Source organism: Micropterus salmoides, unplaced genomic scaffold, assembly GCF_014851395.1.
Source record: "Micropterus salmoides isolate LMB-PRFRI ecotype aquatic unplaced genomic scaffold, ASM1485139v1 Ms_hic_scaffold_15, whole genome shotgun sequence".
NCBI lineage: Eukaryota > Metazoa > Chordata > Actinopteri > Centrarchiformes > Centrarchidae > Micropterus > Micropterus salmoides.
In genome coordinates this window covers 8,644,017-8,661,194 of record NW_024040596.1, presented here as the reverse complement: position 1 = coordinate 8,661,194, position 17,178 = coordinate 8,644,017, and the positions used below count along the sequence as shown (strand labels likewise).

General features: G+C 40.2%; 3 protein-coding genes across 3 annotated transcripts in view; 1 reads left to right on the top strand and 2 right to left on the bottom strand.

The window, feature by feature from the left end:
• Positions 1-163: 163 nt before the first annotated feature.
• Positions 164-6,394, bottom strand: pnkd (PNKD metallo-beta-lactamase domain containing). The gene is made up of 9 exons (XM_038720212.1): positions 6,210-6,394; positions 5,604-5,719; positions 5,166-5,278; positions 4,656-4,714; positions 4,293-4,385; positions 3,883-4,046; positions 3,495-3,581; positions 3,184-3,299; positions 164-1,669 (listed from the first exon to the last, which is right to left on the bottom strand). The coding sequence occupies exons 1-9, from the start codon at positions 6,368-6,370 to the stop codon at positions 1,496-1,498; spliced, it is 1,083 nt and encodes a 360-aa protein (XP_038576140.1). The 5' UTR covers positions 6,371-6,394; the 3' UTR covers positions 164-1,495.
• A 1,451-nt stretch (positions 6,395-7,845) lies between these two features.
• On the top strand, positions 7,846-13,245 carry LOC119903909 (protein lifeguard 3-like). The gene is made up of 11 exons (XM_038720210.1): positions 7,846-8,138; positions 8,250-8,317; positions 8,482-8,546; positions 8,662-8,715; positions 8,869-8,919; positions 9,051-9,090; positions 9,302-9,339; positions 9,468-9,555; positions 9,919-10,014; positions 10,149-10,202; positions 12,241-13,245. Exons 1-11 carry the CDS (start codon positions 7,865-7,867, stop codon positions 12,388-12,390), a joined length of 978 nt encoding a protein of 325 aa, XP_038576138.1. The 5' UTR covers positions 7,846-7,864; the 3' UTR covers positions 12,391-13,245.
• dars1 (aspartyl-tRNA synthetase 1) overlaps positions 12,923-17,178 on the bottom strand; it is a 31,796-nt gene continuing 27,540 nt past the window's right edge. The window contains exons 13-18 of the mRNA XM_038720209.1: positions 15,622-15,768; positions 15,264-15,306; positions 14,621-14,701; positions 13,934-14,045; positions 13,683-13,754; positions 12,923-13,525 (exon numbers count right to left, since the gene is read on the bottom strand). Coding sequence (XP_038576137.1) covers positions 13,434-13,525; positions 13,683-13,754; positions 13,934-14,045; positions 14,621-14,701; positions 15,264-15,306; positions 15,622-15,768 — 547 coding nt within the window. The 3' untranslated portion in view covers positions 12,923-13,433. The remainder of the gene's footprint in view (positions 13,526-13,682; positions 13,755-13,933; positions 14,046-14,620; positions 14,702-15,263; positions 15,307-15,621; positions 15,769-17,178) is intronic.

Genomic DNA, 17,178 nt, shown 5'->3' with positions numbered 1-17,178 from the left:
ATTTTAGTCAACAAGCACCAGGGGACAAGGTGCTTTGGTTTAAGTCCTTCTGCAAGAGCAACAGAGGAATTGAAGAGAGCTGTATCGCCTCAAAAGGTTAAAAGGTTCATTCGTTTGCATTCTCGCCATTTCAGGCTTCCTTTATGAAAAGCATATTCAAATGTGCATGGGAAGAAGACTGTTTTTATTATACTGGAATAACGTTCATCCATTGACTTGTCACAGTATAACAAATCTTCCAATATATTAAAAAAATATGTACAAATTTGCTTTAAATTGGCTATAAAAACATTCCTTGCAGACTATGATGCCACAGTCAACGTCACATTATATTCTCATACAATAGAAACATAGAAAGAAAATTAAAGATCTTTCACAATACACATTTTAAACTAAAGTCAAAGTGATTGCAAATCATAGTGTATGCCTACATATTACTTGGTTCAACCCCACCCTGTGTGTTTAATAATCTTCATTATAACTGTTGGCAGTTATGGGTAATTGTATAGGCTACCATAGGAAAGAATCTCCTCAACAGAATTTCAGTCACGTTTCATAGGTTCCAAAGTACTACTACTAGTCCAGTCTTTCACATACGTTGCTGTTCATGTTCGTGTAGAGTAACCACTAAAACTGGGGGGGGGGGCACTGTACAATCACATGCATCTTTTAAGGTAAAACTGAATTGGGTGTTGGATTCAGCAAACAAAGATTTATGTGAAAATATTTTTTCCATACATTGTGCTGACTTTAACACAAAGTAACAACAGAAAGAGTGTGTGTGTGTAATTTTGTAAATGAATGGTACCATTACAGTTGAAAATAATAACAAAATCTATCTTTCACAATCAAATACTCAAGTCCAAAAATCTCAACTTCCACAGCGAGGTTAATGACTCTTCAGCAGCACGGTAAATGTGAAACCAGCATACCAAATAAGAGCCAACGTACCAAAGATCTTCATGGCTTCTAAAACAATGCAGCCTATCACTTGCCTTAAAAATAAACCAGGTTGTGCAATAAAAAAAACACAGTACCTAACATGCTAAATTAACCCATGTAGTGTGCACACTAGTCAGCAACCTGTGTTTCACACACCAGAATCAGAAATCTGGTTGCACCTACTAGTAAATTTTACAGTTTATGTCTCTCTGTTAAAGAGGCCACATTGTTCTGTTTATAAACAAAACTTTTTTTTGCATAATATACAGTATATGAAGAGGTCAGAGGCTTTGTGATTAATATCATGCAGTAATGAAGTTGTGACTAGTGGTTCTGATACATGTTGATAAAAGTCATAAATTATTCAATGCCCCTTTAAATTTACAAAACTGGTTTCTTTGAACAGCCGTGGCCTTTAATACAGTACCTCAGAGCTGCGCTCATCGTTACTTTACAACTGCAGTTTGCTGTTTTAGTACCACTTCCAGTTCAGGTGAGCACCCTCCTCTGTTCGTCGGTGTTCAGCCAACTTCTGGTCTTAGTGTTACCACTTCTATCTCCTGTTGTAGTGGTCTTTGCGTTTTCGCAGCTCCTCCAGCACCCGAGCCCTGAACTGAGTCCAGTCCTCGTCCTGGTACTGCTGGAGGCCCAGGGCCAGATGAAGATCCGCAGAGTGGCTGCGCAGGAAAGGATTGTACTGCCTCTCGTCTCCGATAGTGGAGGGACTCTGAAAAGGAAGTGAGCGTCAAAGAGCAGCTCTCGTCACAACTGATGAGTGTTGTCCCTCTCTGGCGATCACAATGACTCACATATCGGCCATTCATTTGCAGAACAGAATTGTGGGTAACAAGTAGGGCTGAACGATTAATTGCATTTGCGATATTATCGCGATATGATAAAACAAGATTTTCTAATCATAAAGGCTGCGATTACGCTCTGGTCACATGACACGCGAGTGTAAACCAGTAACTTAGCTTTTACCATTTAGTTGAGCATAATCCACACTGATTGTCAATCCAGATGATAAAACCCTGGATCACTGAAGTTAAAAGCAGCTAATACAAGAAGAATTTCTTCTATCATACTGTTCAATGTAAACCGCTTTGAGCAACACGTCTTTCAGAAAGCAAATTCTAATACGTAGCTAATGGATATCGAGCAAAAGCAGCACTGTTAAAAAGCCACATATGAGGTAGTATCACAGCCAGCCAGATAAGCCACTATAGTTGATCATTTGTCAAGAATTCATCTAATTTTAGCATGGTAACAATCAAAAAATACAGGCCTTGTTCGCGGATGACACATGTCACTGTAATCACCGGAGTAAATAATAAAATTAATGATGGCTGACTTCCATTTAGCTGCTTCAGTTTCAGGGTCCTGGTATTGTGTGCTGGCTCACTGTCATGCTGTCATGGCTTGCTGGGACACTTAAATAGCCAAGAGCCAATTGTATTAGCAACACCTGTGCCTTCCCTGCTCTTATAACTCGAAATGCCTGCTGTTAAAAAGGCTTATTACCAAACAGCAGACTCAAGGTGCCTTCAAATATCAACAGCATTTAGTCTGGCCTTGTTTAAGTGGTTCTGAAGACAATCCAAGCTGCACGTGCACCATGAGATGTTGAATTTGCTTCTCTCACTAATATTCAAAATCCCCTGGTGACATTTTAGTATTGTTGCTAAACGGCCAAAAATTCGACAAGACGGCTGCACCATTACATTAAACATCAGTTTATACAACTTTCTCACAATAGTTTGTTTTTCTGCATGATAACTTTACCTCTGATCTGCACATCATGTTCATCTTAAAAGACAACCCAAAAGATCAAAAAATTATTTCAGAGGAATCAGACGAGCCATATTTCATTTAGCAAACATGCACATAATGCAAAGACAACTACATAGTCAATGAGTTTTGAAGTTCAGTGGGAGGTACAAGAGTGTTATAATGCCTGTAGTGACAAGCTGTGTAGATGGCAGATAAAAAAATAATCTAAATTCTGGAGAGGCACGTCACTCAACAGAGAACCTTTGCGCTGCTGCAGACTATATCATAGATGAGACCGAACTGTGAGAGGCTGGAAAAGGAGGGAGTGAGCGGAGAGTGAGCGCCGGGGCACTGACAACACGTACGCTGTAGGCCAGGTGATAAGCCCTTGCTCCCAGGTGCTAGACAACATGAATACTTTCTGGGATGGCGTGCTAGAGCGGCATAACAATGGCCATATATTATTCTCACCGTGCACAGCTTCTGGCCTCGCTGGTGCAGCACCCACTGATATTTGTTTTCCCTGGCAGCGTTGCGTGGCTCAACCTCAGCAGCAAACAGCAGGTTGTCCTCTGCATACTCATGACCTGAGGGATACCCAGTGGACACAGAAACAAAAGTCATGCTCAAACCAAACTAAAGCACACTTAAAAGCTTACACTTTATGTAAGTCCCCCATACAACCCATAATAAGACTGTAAACAAATGCATTTGTTGGCCACCACATCCACATCACACAAACACTGCCACAGAGTCACTGACAACTGTGAAGATTTTCGTACCTGGCCATAATAAAGTATCATCACTCAAGGAGGCGACTGTATCCAGAGATGACAGCATTGTTGTGGCACTGCCTTCAAACATCCTCCCTGAAACCACCAACAACAACAACAGGTTTCACAGGGTATCTGCAAATTTTAGAGGGTATCGGCTCGACATTTAGATGTCCAGACTTCACACTTTAGACCTTTTCATTGCTACCTTAAATTTTTTAATTGGTCAACTGCAGTCTTTCAGTGGCCCATTAGGGAGTACAAAGACCTGCATTATGTGTAGAATGATTCCACATCAGAGGTCTCTGTTGCTCTGTATTCTTTTCTTCTTTCTATTCCTTAGTGTGTTCTGGTTCTATCTGATTATTTCTGTGGATCCCGTTCTCTTGCAACTCACCACATCCTGAGAGGAACACCAGGTCACCAGAGAAGAGGCTGGAAGGGGCGCCAACCCCCCGGCCATCTAAGAGGTAGATCATGTGGCCCACTGTGTGTCCAGGAGTGAAGAGGGCCTTAAAATGCATATGGCCAACTGTTACCGAGTCCTTGTGTGAGAGAGGGCTGAGAAGACAAACGAAGATAAATATAAAATGTATTTCATCATCATTTTAGAAAATACACTGAATTCCATTAGTCTGATGTCGTCTAGCTTAAGACGACCCCCTCGCCCCCCATGTTTATCATACCATGATAATTTACTGTGAAGTCAGCTGCTACGAGTGCTGACAGAGGAAGGAAGACAGGACAAGAGTACAGTCACACGGATTCTGTGGGAAGCAGTGCTATACTGTGCGAGCAGGGACTTACTGCGTGAGGCCAGGAATGTTGTCAGCTGCATTTCCATAAACTCTGCATGAACTGTGAAGCCTTTTCAACCCTTTGTTTCCCCCACTGTGATCCCTGTAAATGGAACAGAAAGCAGATTTTTAAGTGTATTTCACATTAGTGTATGAGCTTCCTTAAGATTAGATATTAAACACGTTATATGAACACCAGCAATAATGTGCATGAGAAAACAGTGTTCACTTGACACAGTGTTCAGTTTTTTGTTATCTTTTGTCACACTTGGTATGTTCAGTCCCATTTCCTCATGTTTTATAGCCTATATAAAATCTAAAACATAAACCACACATTAAAATAATATGTATGGATTAAAACTATAAAACTCACCAATGCTTGTGTGTACAGAGAATTGCTTCTAACGTCACTCCTTCTTCCTCGAGGACTGCCTGAAAAATTACAAGTGCTGTTTAAACCTTAAATCAGCATATAAAACAACACTTCAGCAGCCTTTTACTCAAAAGCCCTTTGAGCTGCAAAACATTTCAGATTCTTGACACAGTATGGCATTAGTAATTGGACTTGTGATGCTGCTGAGCTAAAGCTGTTGACAATCAATAGCTGCAGTGAAATACATTTGCTTGTAAGGCTGCAGTAACAATCAAACACCAGAGGAGTCAATTTACAATACCTGACTAAGTAAGAGAAAGGCACAATTGTCACACAGCCACTTTGGATTTGTGGGCTTGATGAAAGTGGCTTGCTGTCAAGAATTATGTCACTAGAATTACTAATAGCTATCTCTTCTTGTGACAGAAAAAGCTAATTGCACAGTAATTCTGTCATCATCTGCATGAAAAGCCCCTGAAAAGATCTTTTACTGACAGAAGAGGCATTCACCTGAACTGTTTGAGGGTCTGCAGGGTCTACAGCAACTGCAACACTGGAAGCCGTGTCAATTACAAGATAGCTGTAGTTGTCAGACAGTACCGAGATGGGAATTATTTTGATACCTGTGGGCAGACAGATAATTACAAATTAAGTACAATATTAAACATTTTCATTTAATATGGTAGAAGCAGGCATGTAGTACTAAAATATATACATACTGTATATTGTGCATAGTGTGTCTTGAAATGATAGCACCTCTGCCCTGATGGTAATGACACCTCTATATCCTGTACAACATGTGGCACTGTGCATTATGTTATGACCCAATCAACGGGGCTTTCTGTTTTTGTGGATGGCACTCAGCCAGGATCTCCCCACAATAACCGTGGAACATATGAGCGACACTGTATGAATGTAGTGAACTGTAAAATGTAGACTGCTGCATACCATTGAACTCCATGGGATGAGCTGTGGAATGTCCAGCTGGGTAATGTTCTCGGGCTTTCCTCATTTGCCTCTTGTAGTACATGTAGCCCAATCTGGTCCTGGTGTAGAGTGTGTACCTGGGAAACATTTCAGAAGGTTAGGAAAACAGTGTGCCTGGTGGCTGGGGTTGATACTGCTACACCATGTAGTTACATCTTTCAAAAGACAGGGAGGGTGGTCACGCCTAGTAGGCGTATATGAGTCGTATCTGCAATTTTAGGGTGGCCGAATTAATTTACTAGCGTTAACTAGCTACATAACGTCACATACTAACGTTACGTCTCCTCCAACAACGTCTCCTCTTACAACAATTTGCCAAACTGGTCATCTGTGGCGCGTAGGCATGCCGAATAAAACAGTGGCTATTAACAGTTTAGCAAAGGCTTTATACTGAAATTTCAATGGTAGAATTTAAGTCTACTAGCAAAGCATCTTAAAATTGGATCATATTTGAATAGAGTTTGGTTGGACGGCCTCGTCCCATCAAACTAGATGTTGCTAAGCTACGCCAACGAGAATCACGATAACAAAATCTTGTTTTCTTAAGGAAGGTTATACAACACTTACGCGATTCGGAACAACGGCTTCTCCGTGCGGGCCATTATTTTGGTCAACACTTTCCTCCAAAACACTTGTCCTGTGCGTCTGTAGCGAACACATATGCAGAATATACAGAAGAAGGATACGGTGGCAACCAGCGTTATCATCCAGTCAGGAAGAAGCGCCATAGCCTCTGTGCGGAACGTAATGACGTCTTAAGGGACACGCCTACCACGGAAGAGAAGTGAAAGTTTTTTATTATTGCAGAATACAAATTTAACAAACAGTAACTTCAAAGAAAAGGAGAGTTTAGGACTGAGCAAACACAATCACGATTGTGAGGAGGAGAGAAGTCGTAAAATGTTTGTATCAGAAGTGGCGTTAATTGTGAAAATATAAATAAATAAATTTAAAATGTGTTGTGTGTTTTTCTCATATCATCATATCCCAGTCCGCTGTGATTGTGCTTCATGAAACGTGTGGGGAAAAATAAAGTCATTAACATAACCTAACGTTGTTTTTATTTCGTCCCAGAAACATTTTTTGACGTTGTGTCAAGAAAATTGCTTTTCTATGATTGAAAGTATAACTTAGGTTTACACATTATTTTTAGGTTAAACGTATTTCCATTAAACGTTAATTTAAGAAATGAACACATTCATTGAGGTATAAAGGTAATTTATTTAGGCTATCATTGTACAACACAAGGTTGTATAACGAAAGGAAAGTAGGCCAATGTAGTCATGCTACACACGGAAATTAACATGTAGCCTAATTAAATGCAGGCCTATATTAAAATATTGTAACAAATAAAATACAATAACACTTCTATACACATGGGACGGTGCCATAGCTATAAATTCGTTCCACCTTGATTAAGTAATTGCGTAGCTATGGCGTCAAAATGGAATCGAGCCAGGTTTCAGTCGACTTCTAAATAATTTAGCGACACCTAACGTTCCTTGTGGGACATTCATTAACAGCTCCTCAAAATGAGACAAAATACAGTAGCTTTTATAGTGGGCCTTTTTAATTAAATGTTGGTCAACTTAGAAGAAAAATATAATATGCTTGTGGAAACATATTTTATCAGGACAACTGCTTAAAAAGCAACTCAACGTTGGGAGTAACATCCATAAATGTTTGCAGGACACAGATACACCCAACATTCTGTTTTTTATTATTTTGAATAGGATCATGAGCAACCAGAGTCTCCATGCTTTCTGAGACACATCAGTACCAGTGTGAGTTTCAGTGAACATATCCTATTACAAAGATGACATCCTCCCGTGGTGCAAGTCTGCAAACCTCCCTGGAGAGAAGGACTGAAGGGCACAGTGTTCCCATCTTAAACTAAAGCCACAAGGTAATTAACATTTCTTTCTTTCTTTCTTTGTCTAGGTTAATTTGTTATGTTGAAAGTCAGGTTAGGCTATCATTTTTGTCATTGTTCTCTTGTTTTACAAGTTTGTTACAAGTAGCCTACACAGACATAGCTCAGCAGACAATAACAGAACTTTGGATCGTTGCTTTGTGACAAGGTGGTTTTAATTGTGTATAATAATGAATTGAATAATTCTTAATAACATACTGACCAAACTAAGCAGTTAGAGGGTGGGGATATTTTTTTACACTTGTAGCTGATCAACAAGGTGCTCTATTCAAGGTGGTCTGGCAAGATCATGACGTCTAAACTTGATAATCCTCCACCCTATGAGGACGCACTGCACCATCCTAAGAATGGAAACTACCCATACCAGCCACAGAATGGCACCCCTCTTCCACCACCTCCATCTTACAGTCCCGGACCTGGCATGTGCCCTGGGCCGCCTGGCTACTGGGGCCAGGAGGGTGTCTACCCGCAGGCCGGGATGTGGGCAGCCCCTGGCTTCTCTCCATCCGGGGTGCCCACCACAATACCAACTCTGTCTGCTGGAGTGCTCACGTCCGACCAAGGTTCTGAGGAAATTTAACAGGACTTTAGTTAATCACATCCTGCATTATATTTAGATTAGCCCCAGAGTGTAATAAGTATAAATTACCACTTCACTATTCCCAATTCTGCAGGAGACATGGATGATTTTCTGAGAACCCAGTGGGAGAGCACATCTATTCGGCATGCCTTCATTAGGAAGGTAAGAATTTTCACCATCGATCACATCACACAGACTTTTACTGTGTGTTTCTTGTTGTTCAGAGTGCCAATGACAATCCTGACTAATGACCTATCTCATCTACAGCCACTGAAATGTTTTCTTGTGTGCTCAACAGAACTGCTTGGTTTTGTGTTTGTGGGCAGGTTTACTTAATTTTAACAGCACAGCTTGCCGTCACCTTTTCAGTTGTTGCTGTCTTTACATTTGTGTAAGTGCCCCCTGTTCATCCCAATCTAATATTCCGTCTCACTGCTTACTATATCTATGTGGAGGGTGAGGAACACTCTACTTCTGAATGATCCCTTATGCCTGTGCTTTCATAGAGACCCAGTGAGGCTGTTTGTCATCAGATACCCTGGCATCTACTGGGCATCGTTGTGAGTGACACTCTAGGAACAAAACAAAAACATGCATTCAGTGCAGTTAAATAAAAACATAAATAGAATGTGCAACTATCTAATACCATCACTGCTATTATAATCATGCCATGCTGTTATATATAGTAACAACAGTGATTCATGTCTCCATAGTGTGGTTTATATTATAGTTTACTGCATTCTCATCTGCTGCAAAGAGCCGAGGTAAGCAATGCCTGTCTGAAGAAGTTAAAAAATAGCATACTGCTAATGTGCTTTTTAAAAAAATATTCATAACCAGTAATGAAACATCTGTTTGTATAGATTTTAAAATGTTCATTGCAATTTGTGTTTAGGAGGCGTTTCCCATGGAATCTGGTGCTGCTGGGAATATTTGTAAGTATTGTTTGTTAGTTGCAGGTGAGAAGCCAATGTTGGTTATGGTCCAGCAGATACATATGGCATAAGTGAGAACATATTGTGAATAGTGAAATAATATCTTGAGTTGAAGACTGTAAAAGTAAAACAAAACAAAGAAAAATAAACAGAAAAGGTTTAATCCCCCTGTGTTGTTCATGGCACATTGTTCTCATGTTTAATCCTGCAGACTCTTGCCTTGTCTTTCATGGCCGGAACAATTTCGAGGTTAGTGTTTGCCTCCAGCTCGGGCAATACACCACAACACACAAACACATTACATTTTGATAATGGTGTGTTAAATCCTGTGATGTTTAATGTGTTTTTGTTTTAATCACTATGCGTATCTTTCGCAGCTATTATGAAACAAAAGCGGTGTTTCTCGCCATGGGAATAACAGCAGTAGTTTGTGTAGCTGTCACAATCTTCTGCTTCCAAACCAAGGTAGATGGAGATGTAAACTGTGTCTCTCTGTAGCTCGGTAGCCTGTGGCTTGTCAGAGGATGTCTTTGTTGTCAGTGTAAAAGAATGCCTTTGTCTCGCATTACAATGGGGCACTGAGTTCCTTTAAATATTTATAACGTTTTGCAATAAGATGTGAATCCAACTTCTCTGTCTGATGCAACTTAAGATGAATAAGCTACATTTTTTTTGGCTGAAACATGACACATCCAACCCATATTTATACATATATATATATTATTTTTTACCCTCTTCTGATTCTCTTTCAAATTGATTTCTCTTTCATGTGGCTTGAAGTGTATGAACTTCACTTTCATCCTGTTAATGACTTGTTTCTCATCACAGGTGGACTTCACCTCCTGCGGGGGACTTCTCTCTATTTCTGCCGTTTTGCTTATGATCATTGGGATTGTTACAGCTGTCGTCCTCTCCTTCCAATACGTGAGGGCTCTTTGGTCAAGTTCTTTAATGCATTCTCTTTACTCTTGTTTCTCAGTGTGAGGAGTAGCAGCTCAGTAGGGTGCATCTGTGTGGCTGATTTCACATTCAGGGGCCTTTCTTATGTCACTCAACAGGTCCCTTGGCTGCATATGCTCTACGCTGCAATTGGAGCCATTGTTTACACTCTGGTGAGTCTGCGCTCACAAATTTAAGGAGAGCATTTCATCCTGGTATTGCAAGGTTATTGCTGAATAACAAGATGCATAATGGTCATACACAATTGCTCCCTAGACCTAACACCAAGCTGGGAATTTGCTATTTCTAGAGCCCCAGACCCATCAGGTGTGTCTTGATGTTGGTGCAAGAGGAAAGGCCATGAGATCAGAAAAATGAAAACCCTATTATATGACCATGAATGTGCTCAGGAAATGTTATAGCAATCTGCCTATCAATTTATGCAGTATAATCTTTTGTAAATTGATATTTTAGTCTTACAGTGATGCAAATGGAAAGACCATACCCAAAATTGAAAGTGTTGAATGGGATTGTCAGTTAATTTCATGACAATTTTCCCATTCATTTTCTTTCTTTCTTTTTTATTCTTTAGTGATCTCATGACTTTTCCATTAAGGGACACCAACAGTTTTCAGTCAAATTTAAAATTCTCTCAACATCCAACAGAGGAATTGGCACAACTAATCATTGTTGTTGTTTTTGCACCCATTCACCATGAGCTGAACTCAAAGATCTAAAACTTTCTCTATTTACAAAAAAGGCCTATTTCTCTCAAATATTGTTCAAAAATCTGTCAAAATCTGTGTTAGTGAGCACTTCTCCTTTGCCGAGATAATCCATCCACCTCACAGGTGTGGCATATCAAGATGCTGATCCTTCTTCGCATAGAGTTGATCAGGTTGTTGATTGTGGCCTGTGGAATGTTGGTCAACTCCTATTCAATGTGCAAAGTTGCAATCAGGTCGATACCCTGAGGAATACGACGAGCATGCAGATGAGCTTCCCTGAGATGGTTCCTGACAGTTTACTGTGCAGAAATTCTTTGGTTATGCAAACTGATTGTTGCAGCAGCTGTCCGGGTGGCTGGTTTCAGACGATCTTGGAGGTGAAGATGCTGGACGTGGAGGTCCTGGGCTGTTGTGGTTACACGTGGTCTGCGGTTGTGAGGCCGGTTGGATGTACTGCCAAATTCTCTGAAACGCTTTTGGAGATGGTTTATGGTAGAGACGTGATCATTCAATTCACGGGCAACAGCTTTGGTGGGCATTCCTGCAGTCATCATGCCAATTGCATGCTCCCTCAAAACTTGCGATATCTGTGGCTTTGCGCCGTATGTTGGAACTTTACATTTTCGAGTGGCCTTTTATTGTGGCCAGCCTAAGGCACAAATGTGCAATACCCATGCTGTCTGATCAGCATCTTGATATGAGGTGGATGGATTATCTCGGCAAAGGAGAAGCGCTCTCTAACACAGATTTTGACAGATTTGTGAACAATATTTGAGAGAAATAGGCCTTTTTGTACATAGAGAAAGTCTTAGATCTTTGAATACAGCTCATGATGAATGAATGGGGGCAAAAACAAAAGTGTTGCTTTCATAATTATGTTGTGTATAAAGCAAAATCACAATTCTCCTGTTTATACATGTTTCTGTTTTACACTTGCTATGGCAATAACGCTCATTTGAATTGAATTAAACAGACATTCAAGGTTCCCAGGAGGTGTTTCTTAATGTCCTTGTTGGTCCCTTGACTATTACTTTTAGCCTCACCAAGAGGTGCACATTTGTGGTGGTTCTGAGTGAAATGTCTTAACAGCTTTTGCTATGAAATTTCGACATGAAATTTCGACACATCTATGTCCCGCTCAGGATGATTTGTAATAACTCTGGTGATTCTGACTTTAAATCTAGCGCCATCATCACAGTCAAATTTTAATTTACCCAGTTCTTTGGTTTATGACCAAATACCTTTAAAACTAATGACAATGCCATCAGACTCTGTTCTTTGTGCTTCCCATCAGACCTGTACTTTGTGTGTAGCACTAATTAGTAAATATTAATATGCCAGCATGGGAAATATAATAAACTGCAAATACAGACTCACAGAGGTTTGCATCTCCATACTGCACTCACAACAGAAGCAGACAGACCCATGTTCCTTTTTTTTTTGATGACTGAACCGTGTCCTGTCTTCTCTTTCCCTGCGTTAGTTTTTAGTATACAATACCCAGCTTCTTATTGGAAATCGAGAGTTGGCCATCAGCCCAGAGGAGTACATCTACGGAGCGCTCTCTCTCTACATCGACATCGTTCACATCTTCCTCTTCATCCTTCAAGTCAGTGGAGCTGCTACTGAATAAGCCCATGGTTAGAGCACAGCTTGCTGTCTACCAGGATGTTGTGTTTTAAACATAATGCTACATGTACACAAGTGTGTCACTTAGGAAGTTGCATTACCAGTTATCAATGGTGAAATTCCTATCTATTAATGTAAGTATATACAAGTTTATTTTTTTATATCAGTAACACTTGAGTAGGCCTACTTATTGATCGATCTACTCTTGCACTGTATGTAGCACGGCAGTGAATTACGTCTTTCACTTACCCAGCTGGGAATGAGGGGAGAAACTGAAGCCTTGCCTTCTGTATGGTTGTCATTTAATATTTTGTCTTGCTTTTGTGTTTCAACAAGTCGTGTTTTAATAGATCACAAGTGCTTCATATGCAGCCATGGGAGAGAACATCGACACTATACTGGAAGGGATATAAAATGTGCATGCTTAAACAACATATTAGTCTGTGAAGTATTACTTGTATCAGTAGTCATCATTATTGAATTCAGAAGCAACACACACACACACACACACACACACACACACACACACACACACGTTTTTGTTTTAGACGTTTTTTTATTATTTATTATTTGTGTTTTGTCCTCTAATTACATACAAAACACCTGTAGTTACAAGCATACTGCTGGAGACCACAATCATTAGTCCTTAGTCTGTGCTGGTCGTAAGAGGGACTCAGATCTGTATTAAAGTAGTTTTTTAACATCTCTGTAGAAAAGTACAAGGACAAACACCGACTCCTTGATTAAAAATGGATTAACTGTGTGCAGCTTTATGACAACTTCCTTAAATCACTGGCCAACTCCTCTCTCTCTTTTATGTAACTGCTATTTGATGTTGTAAGACAACTTTGTACCCCAATCAATAAAGTATACTATACTGTTGCAACTGCTTCAATGGTTAGTCATAGTGGCACGTTAGAGTCATAGAGTGGCACTAGCTCCTATACCCTCTCACTTTCTGGATTGTGGATTAGTATTGCTTCCCAGCACCAGGATATGTGTCTGTTATTCCAGTGATGACTTGGTTTTGTCCGTATGGTTGAAGGTTCAAGGCGTCAGGCGCTTAGGGTCACGTGGGAACATGGAGGTCTGACGCACGTTGTGGAGACCCAGGTACAGCATGCAGACTCTCTCCAAGCCTGGGAGAGACGACAGCTCAGTCACTCATCAAATGTTTATTTATGCCATTAAACACCTATGAGACACCTGGATATTCAGATTCATAAAACAGGTCATCTGTGTTTACAAAAACAGAAAAATGCTTCTGTGGGTTCCCTTAAAAAAGATATTCCTTACCAATGCCTCCACCTCCATGTGGTGGAGCTCCGTACCGGAAGGAGTCGATGTATGCCTTGATCTTCTCCAGATCTGTAGAATCATAAAAAAATAAAGAGCTTCAGTTGTGAAAATGAATTTTAGCCAAATTTTGTTGCTTTCACCAACATTTACAAAACAAATTAAAAATCTATCCAAAAAAATTCCTGGTGTTGTAATTCAAACTGGTTGCCAATAGAGGGAGACAGAGGTGTGATGTAAACCACTCTTACCAATCTGGTGATGGATGGCCCTTTCAGTGAGCAGCTGAGCGTCGTGGACTCTCTGAGCTCCAGACAGGATCTCCTCTCCCCTCATGAACATGTCATATGAGTTGGAGTATTTCTGAACAAAAACAAAAGCAAACCAAGGACGTCAAGAATCACTTAAGGAAAGGAGGGGAACGGGCCCAGACATACAAAAACATAAAGACTTGGAAAGTTCAAAGAAGGACTGTAAGTTGACAGTGCTGTAGCAGTCTGGATCAACTCGGGACTACAGTGGTACTGTAACTCAAAAAGAAAAAGCAGAAAACATGGCAAAGCAATTAAACAAAGCTGAATATGTCTGCCTAAACTGGTTGACGTACAAGACACTCAACAACAAAAACAGCAATTAGCAGCTTTTCTGTGACACTGTTAGCAGGTTACTTATACTAAAAATTGTTTAGTACTTGAATAAATTCTTCATGACTGCGCTGCAGGGAGCCCAGTATGTCCAGCAAAGGACAGAAGGCTGACGAGTCTTTGGCTTGTCTGGTGTTGAGAAAGCTGCTCTCTGGCTCAGTGCAAGTTTAACCACAGGTCAACCACAAAACCCGTTGGCAAGAATTTACACAACATTTGTTATTGCAAATTTCTTACTATTTTGCCAATAACTGTGTATTACTGTATGTGTGTATGAGTAAGTGACAGACTTACAGGGTTGTTTGGATCAGGCATCGTGTAGAATGGCCTAACAGCCAGTGGGTACTTATCCAGCACATAGAAGTCAGTATCATACTGCGGAGAAAAGAGCCGACGCAAACAGTCAGTAGCTGTTTTTACAGACACTTTGTGGATACACCAGACGCCTGTGGATGAATCCAGAAAAGACATCTGCCCTTCTTATTATATAATGTGACAAAGGGGTTACATTACGAATTACTTAAAATCAACCTTTTTGTTATAGTTGTAGGTTGCAACCATGTCCTGCTCTACACAACTAACTCAATAATACTCATTTGTTGTAACTATGATGTGAAGTTGTACATGAACTGTCCTCTAAATTATTTTTGAACTCCACCTTGAGAAACTCTGAGAGGAAAATTCTGGAAATACTGACTGCGACTCATGTGTTATGATAATTAGACCACCATTTTTGGGGGCATTATGATGAAGGCAGACAGCTGATAAGTGCTAATTTCAATGCTGCAACCTATCAAATAATAGCTTTTTAATACTTTACATCCACATGGGAGTTTTTTTCTGACCTGCTAACAATTTTCTACAGTCAAGGGTCCAATAAAGCAATATTCATATTTTTTACACTCTGACGTTAGATTAATGAAACATTTAAACATACCTTCTCCTTGACAAGACGGCCAAGCAGCTTTTCATTGGGTGTACTACAAAACAAAAAGGAATTCACTTTAAAACTCATAACTACATCTTATGGTGTCACATTGTTCACCTGTAGCTTGCCAAAATGTGAATAGCACAATACCATGACAACAATGGTTTACATGCATTTCTATGCATGTGCTGTAAACAGTTCAATAGAACAGCACTGACAAGAATTACCTGAATCTTAAAATATTGCTGAGTTATTTGTTTCACTTCCTCACTTTAAACTCACGTCAAATATCTACTTCTGCTTTCATCAAAATAAATCATCTGACAAAATGAGTGGGATGTGGAAACACAGTGTGATGTATTCTGACCTGAGATCCTCCTCGTCACCCATCTCCACCCCGGCCTCACGCAACATGGCCAAGGCCTCAGTGTACTCCAGCCTCAGAGTGGGCTCCAGGAATTTGAAAGGCTCGCTGGGGAACTGCTTGTTCACCGTCTGGATCTCTGTCTGGAAGCTGATTCAGAGAGACACGCACACGCTAACTTCAGAATTCCTTCCCACACAGAGCCAACTGCCAGACAAATTTGCCTTTAGTAGTTAGCCTGAGAAGGGTCACAGCCCACACTGGTCAGCAACTTTGTGAGATAAAATTTCAGCATTCTAACACTTTTCTGCCATGAATTTTAAACACTGTCCTTGCTAGCTACCATAAATGCTCTCTTAACAAAGTAAAGCAGAGCTAGTGGAGGTAGTAAAAGGTATTTTGATATGTTTTCAAAGCAACATTAGACAACAAGAGCTCCACACAAGCTCAAGTTATTGTTGCTTGAAGTGCTGGAAAAATCAGTCAAAGAATGGCACATGCAAAATTATTTATTACGTCAAGGAGGAACTGTCTGGAAAGTCATGAGAACAAAAGCCAACCAGTCAACCTGCCTAAGAAAGAGGAACAGCGGTCACAAGTTGAAAGTGACCAACCATGAAGATGTTTACAAGGGCTACATACTGCAGCTAGTTTGGCATGAAACCAAGTATGACTCATCTCTGGAACAGTGCGTCCCAAAGACATTTACTTATTTCAATATTCAAAGTTTATTTTTTTATGAAGAGGTAAAGAAATTCAGCTGTTCCCTTGTCTGTCCAATGCCCCATTTTCTAATTTTTAGAAATGTTGTTGAATCTACAGGTGTGACTACAGAATCATGTGAGCAAAAATTAATTAAAGGTGTTTGAGCACTGAAGCTTTTATATCATAGTATATATTTAATGACGAAACTGACAAGAGGATATATTGTAGGAGGGCTACAGAGGGCTTTTACAACCTTGGCTGTACCAAAAGGGAGTAGGCCTCATCCCTGTACTGCTTGAGGTCAGCAATCAAGCTTTTAGAATAAACTGACACTAAGACTTAGTTTTTAAAATCCATGATTTGCGCAGCAGCTAAGACTGTACCTCCTGGTTGGTGTCATTTTTTAGTCAGTGCTGTTCTTCAGCAGTGCAGCCACGATGGTGAGATAAAAACAAAAACAACTACGGGCATACCAAACTGTGAATGCCAAAAACTACTGTTGTACAGGGATAGTTGTACAAGTTTTTTCTTCTTTTTTTTTTTAATCCATTCATTCTGCTTGAACAGCTCTATACATATGAAGGACCGATTCCACCACCGGGAGGCGATAAAACCACACCATAACAGTTTCTTGTTGGAGTGGGTGGAAATCACTCACTTTCAACAGAGCTGACAGCAGTGGATGACAACACTTAATAAGGATTCAACAGCTGAAATATTTTGACCCTTTTTTGGCCATCCACTGAATTTCCACCTCAGGAACTGATCCTGTCAAAATGTGCTTATTGTGTTGAGTAGGAAAACAACGCTTGAGCTTTAACTCGACCTATTCCTTTGAGCTTTACTGTATAAATC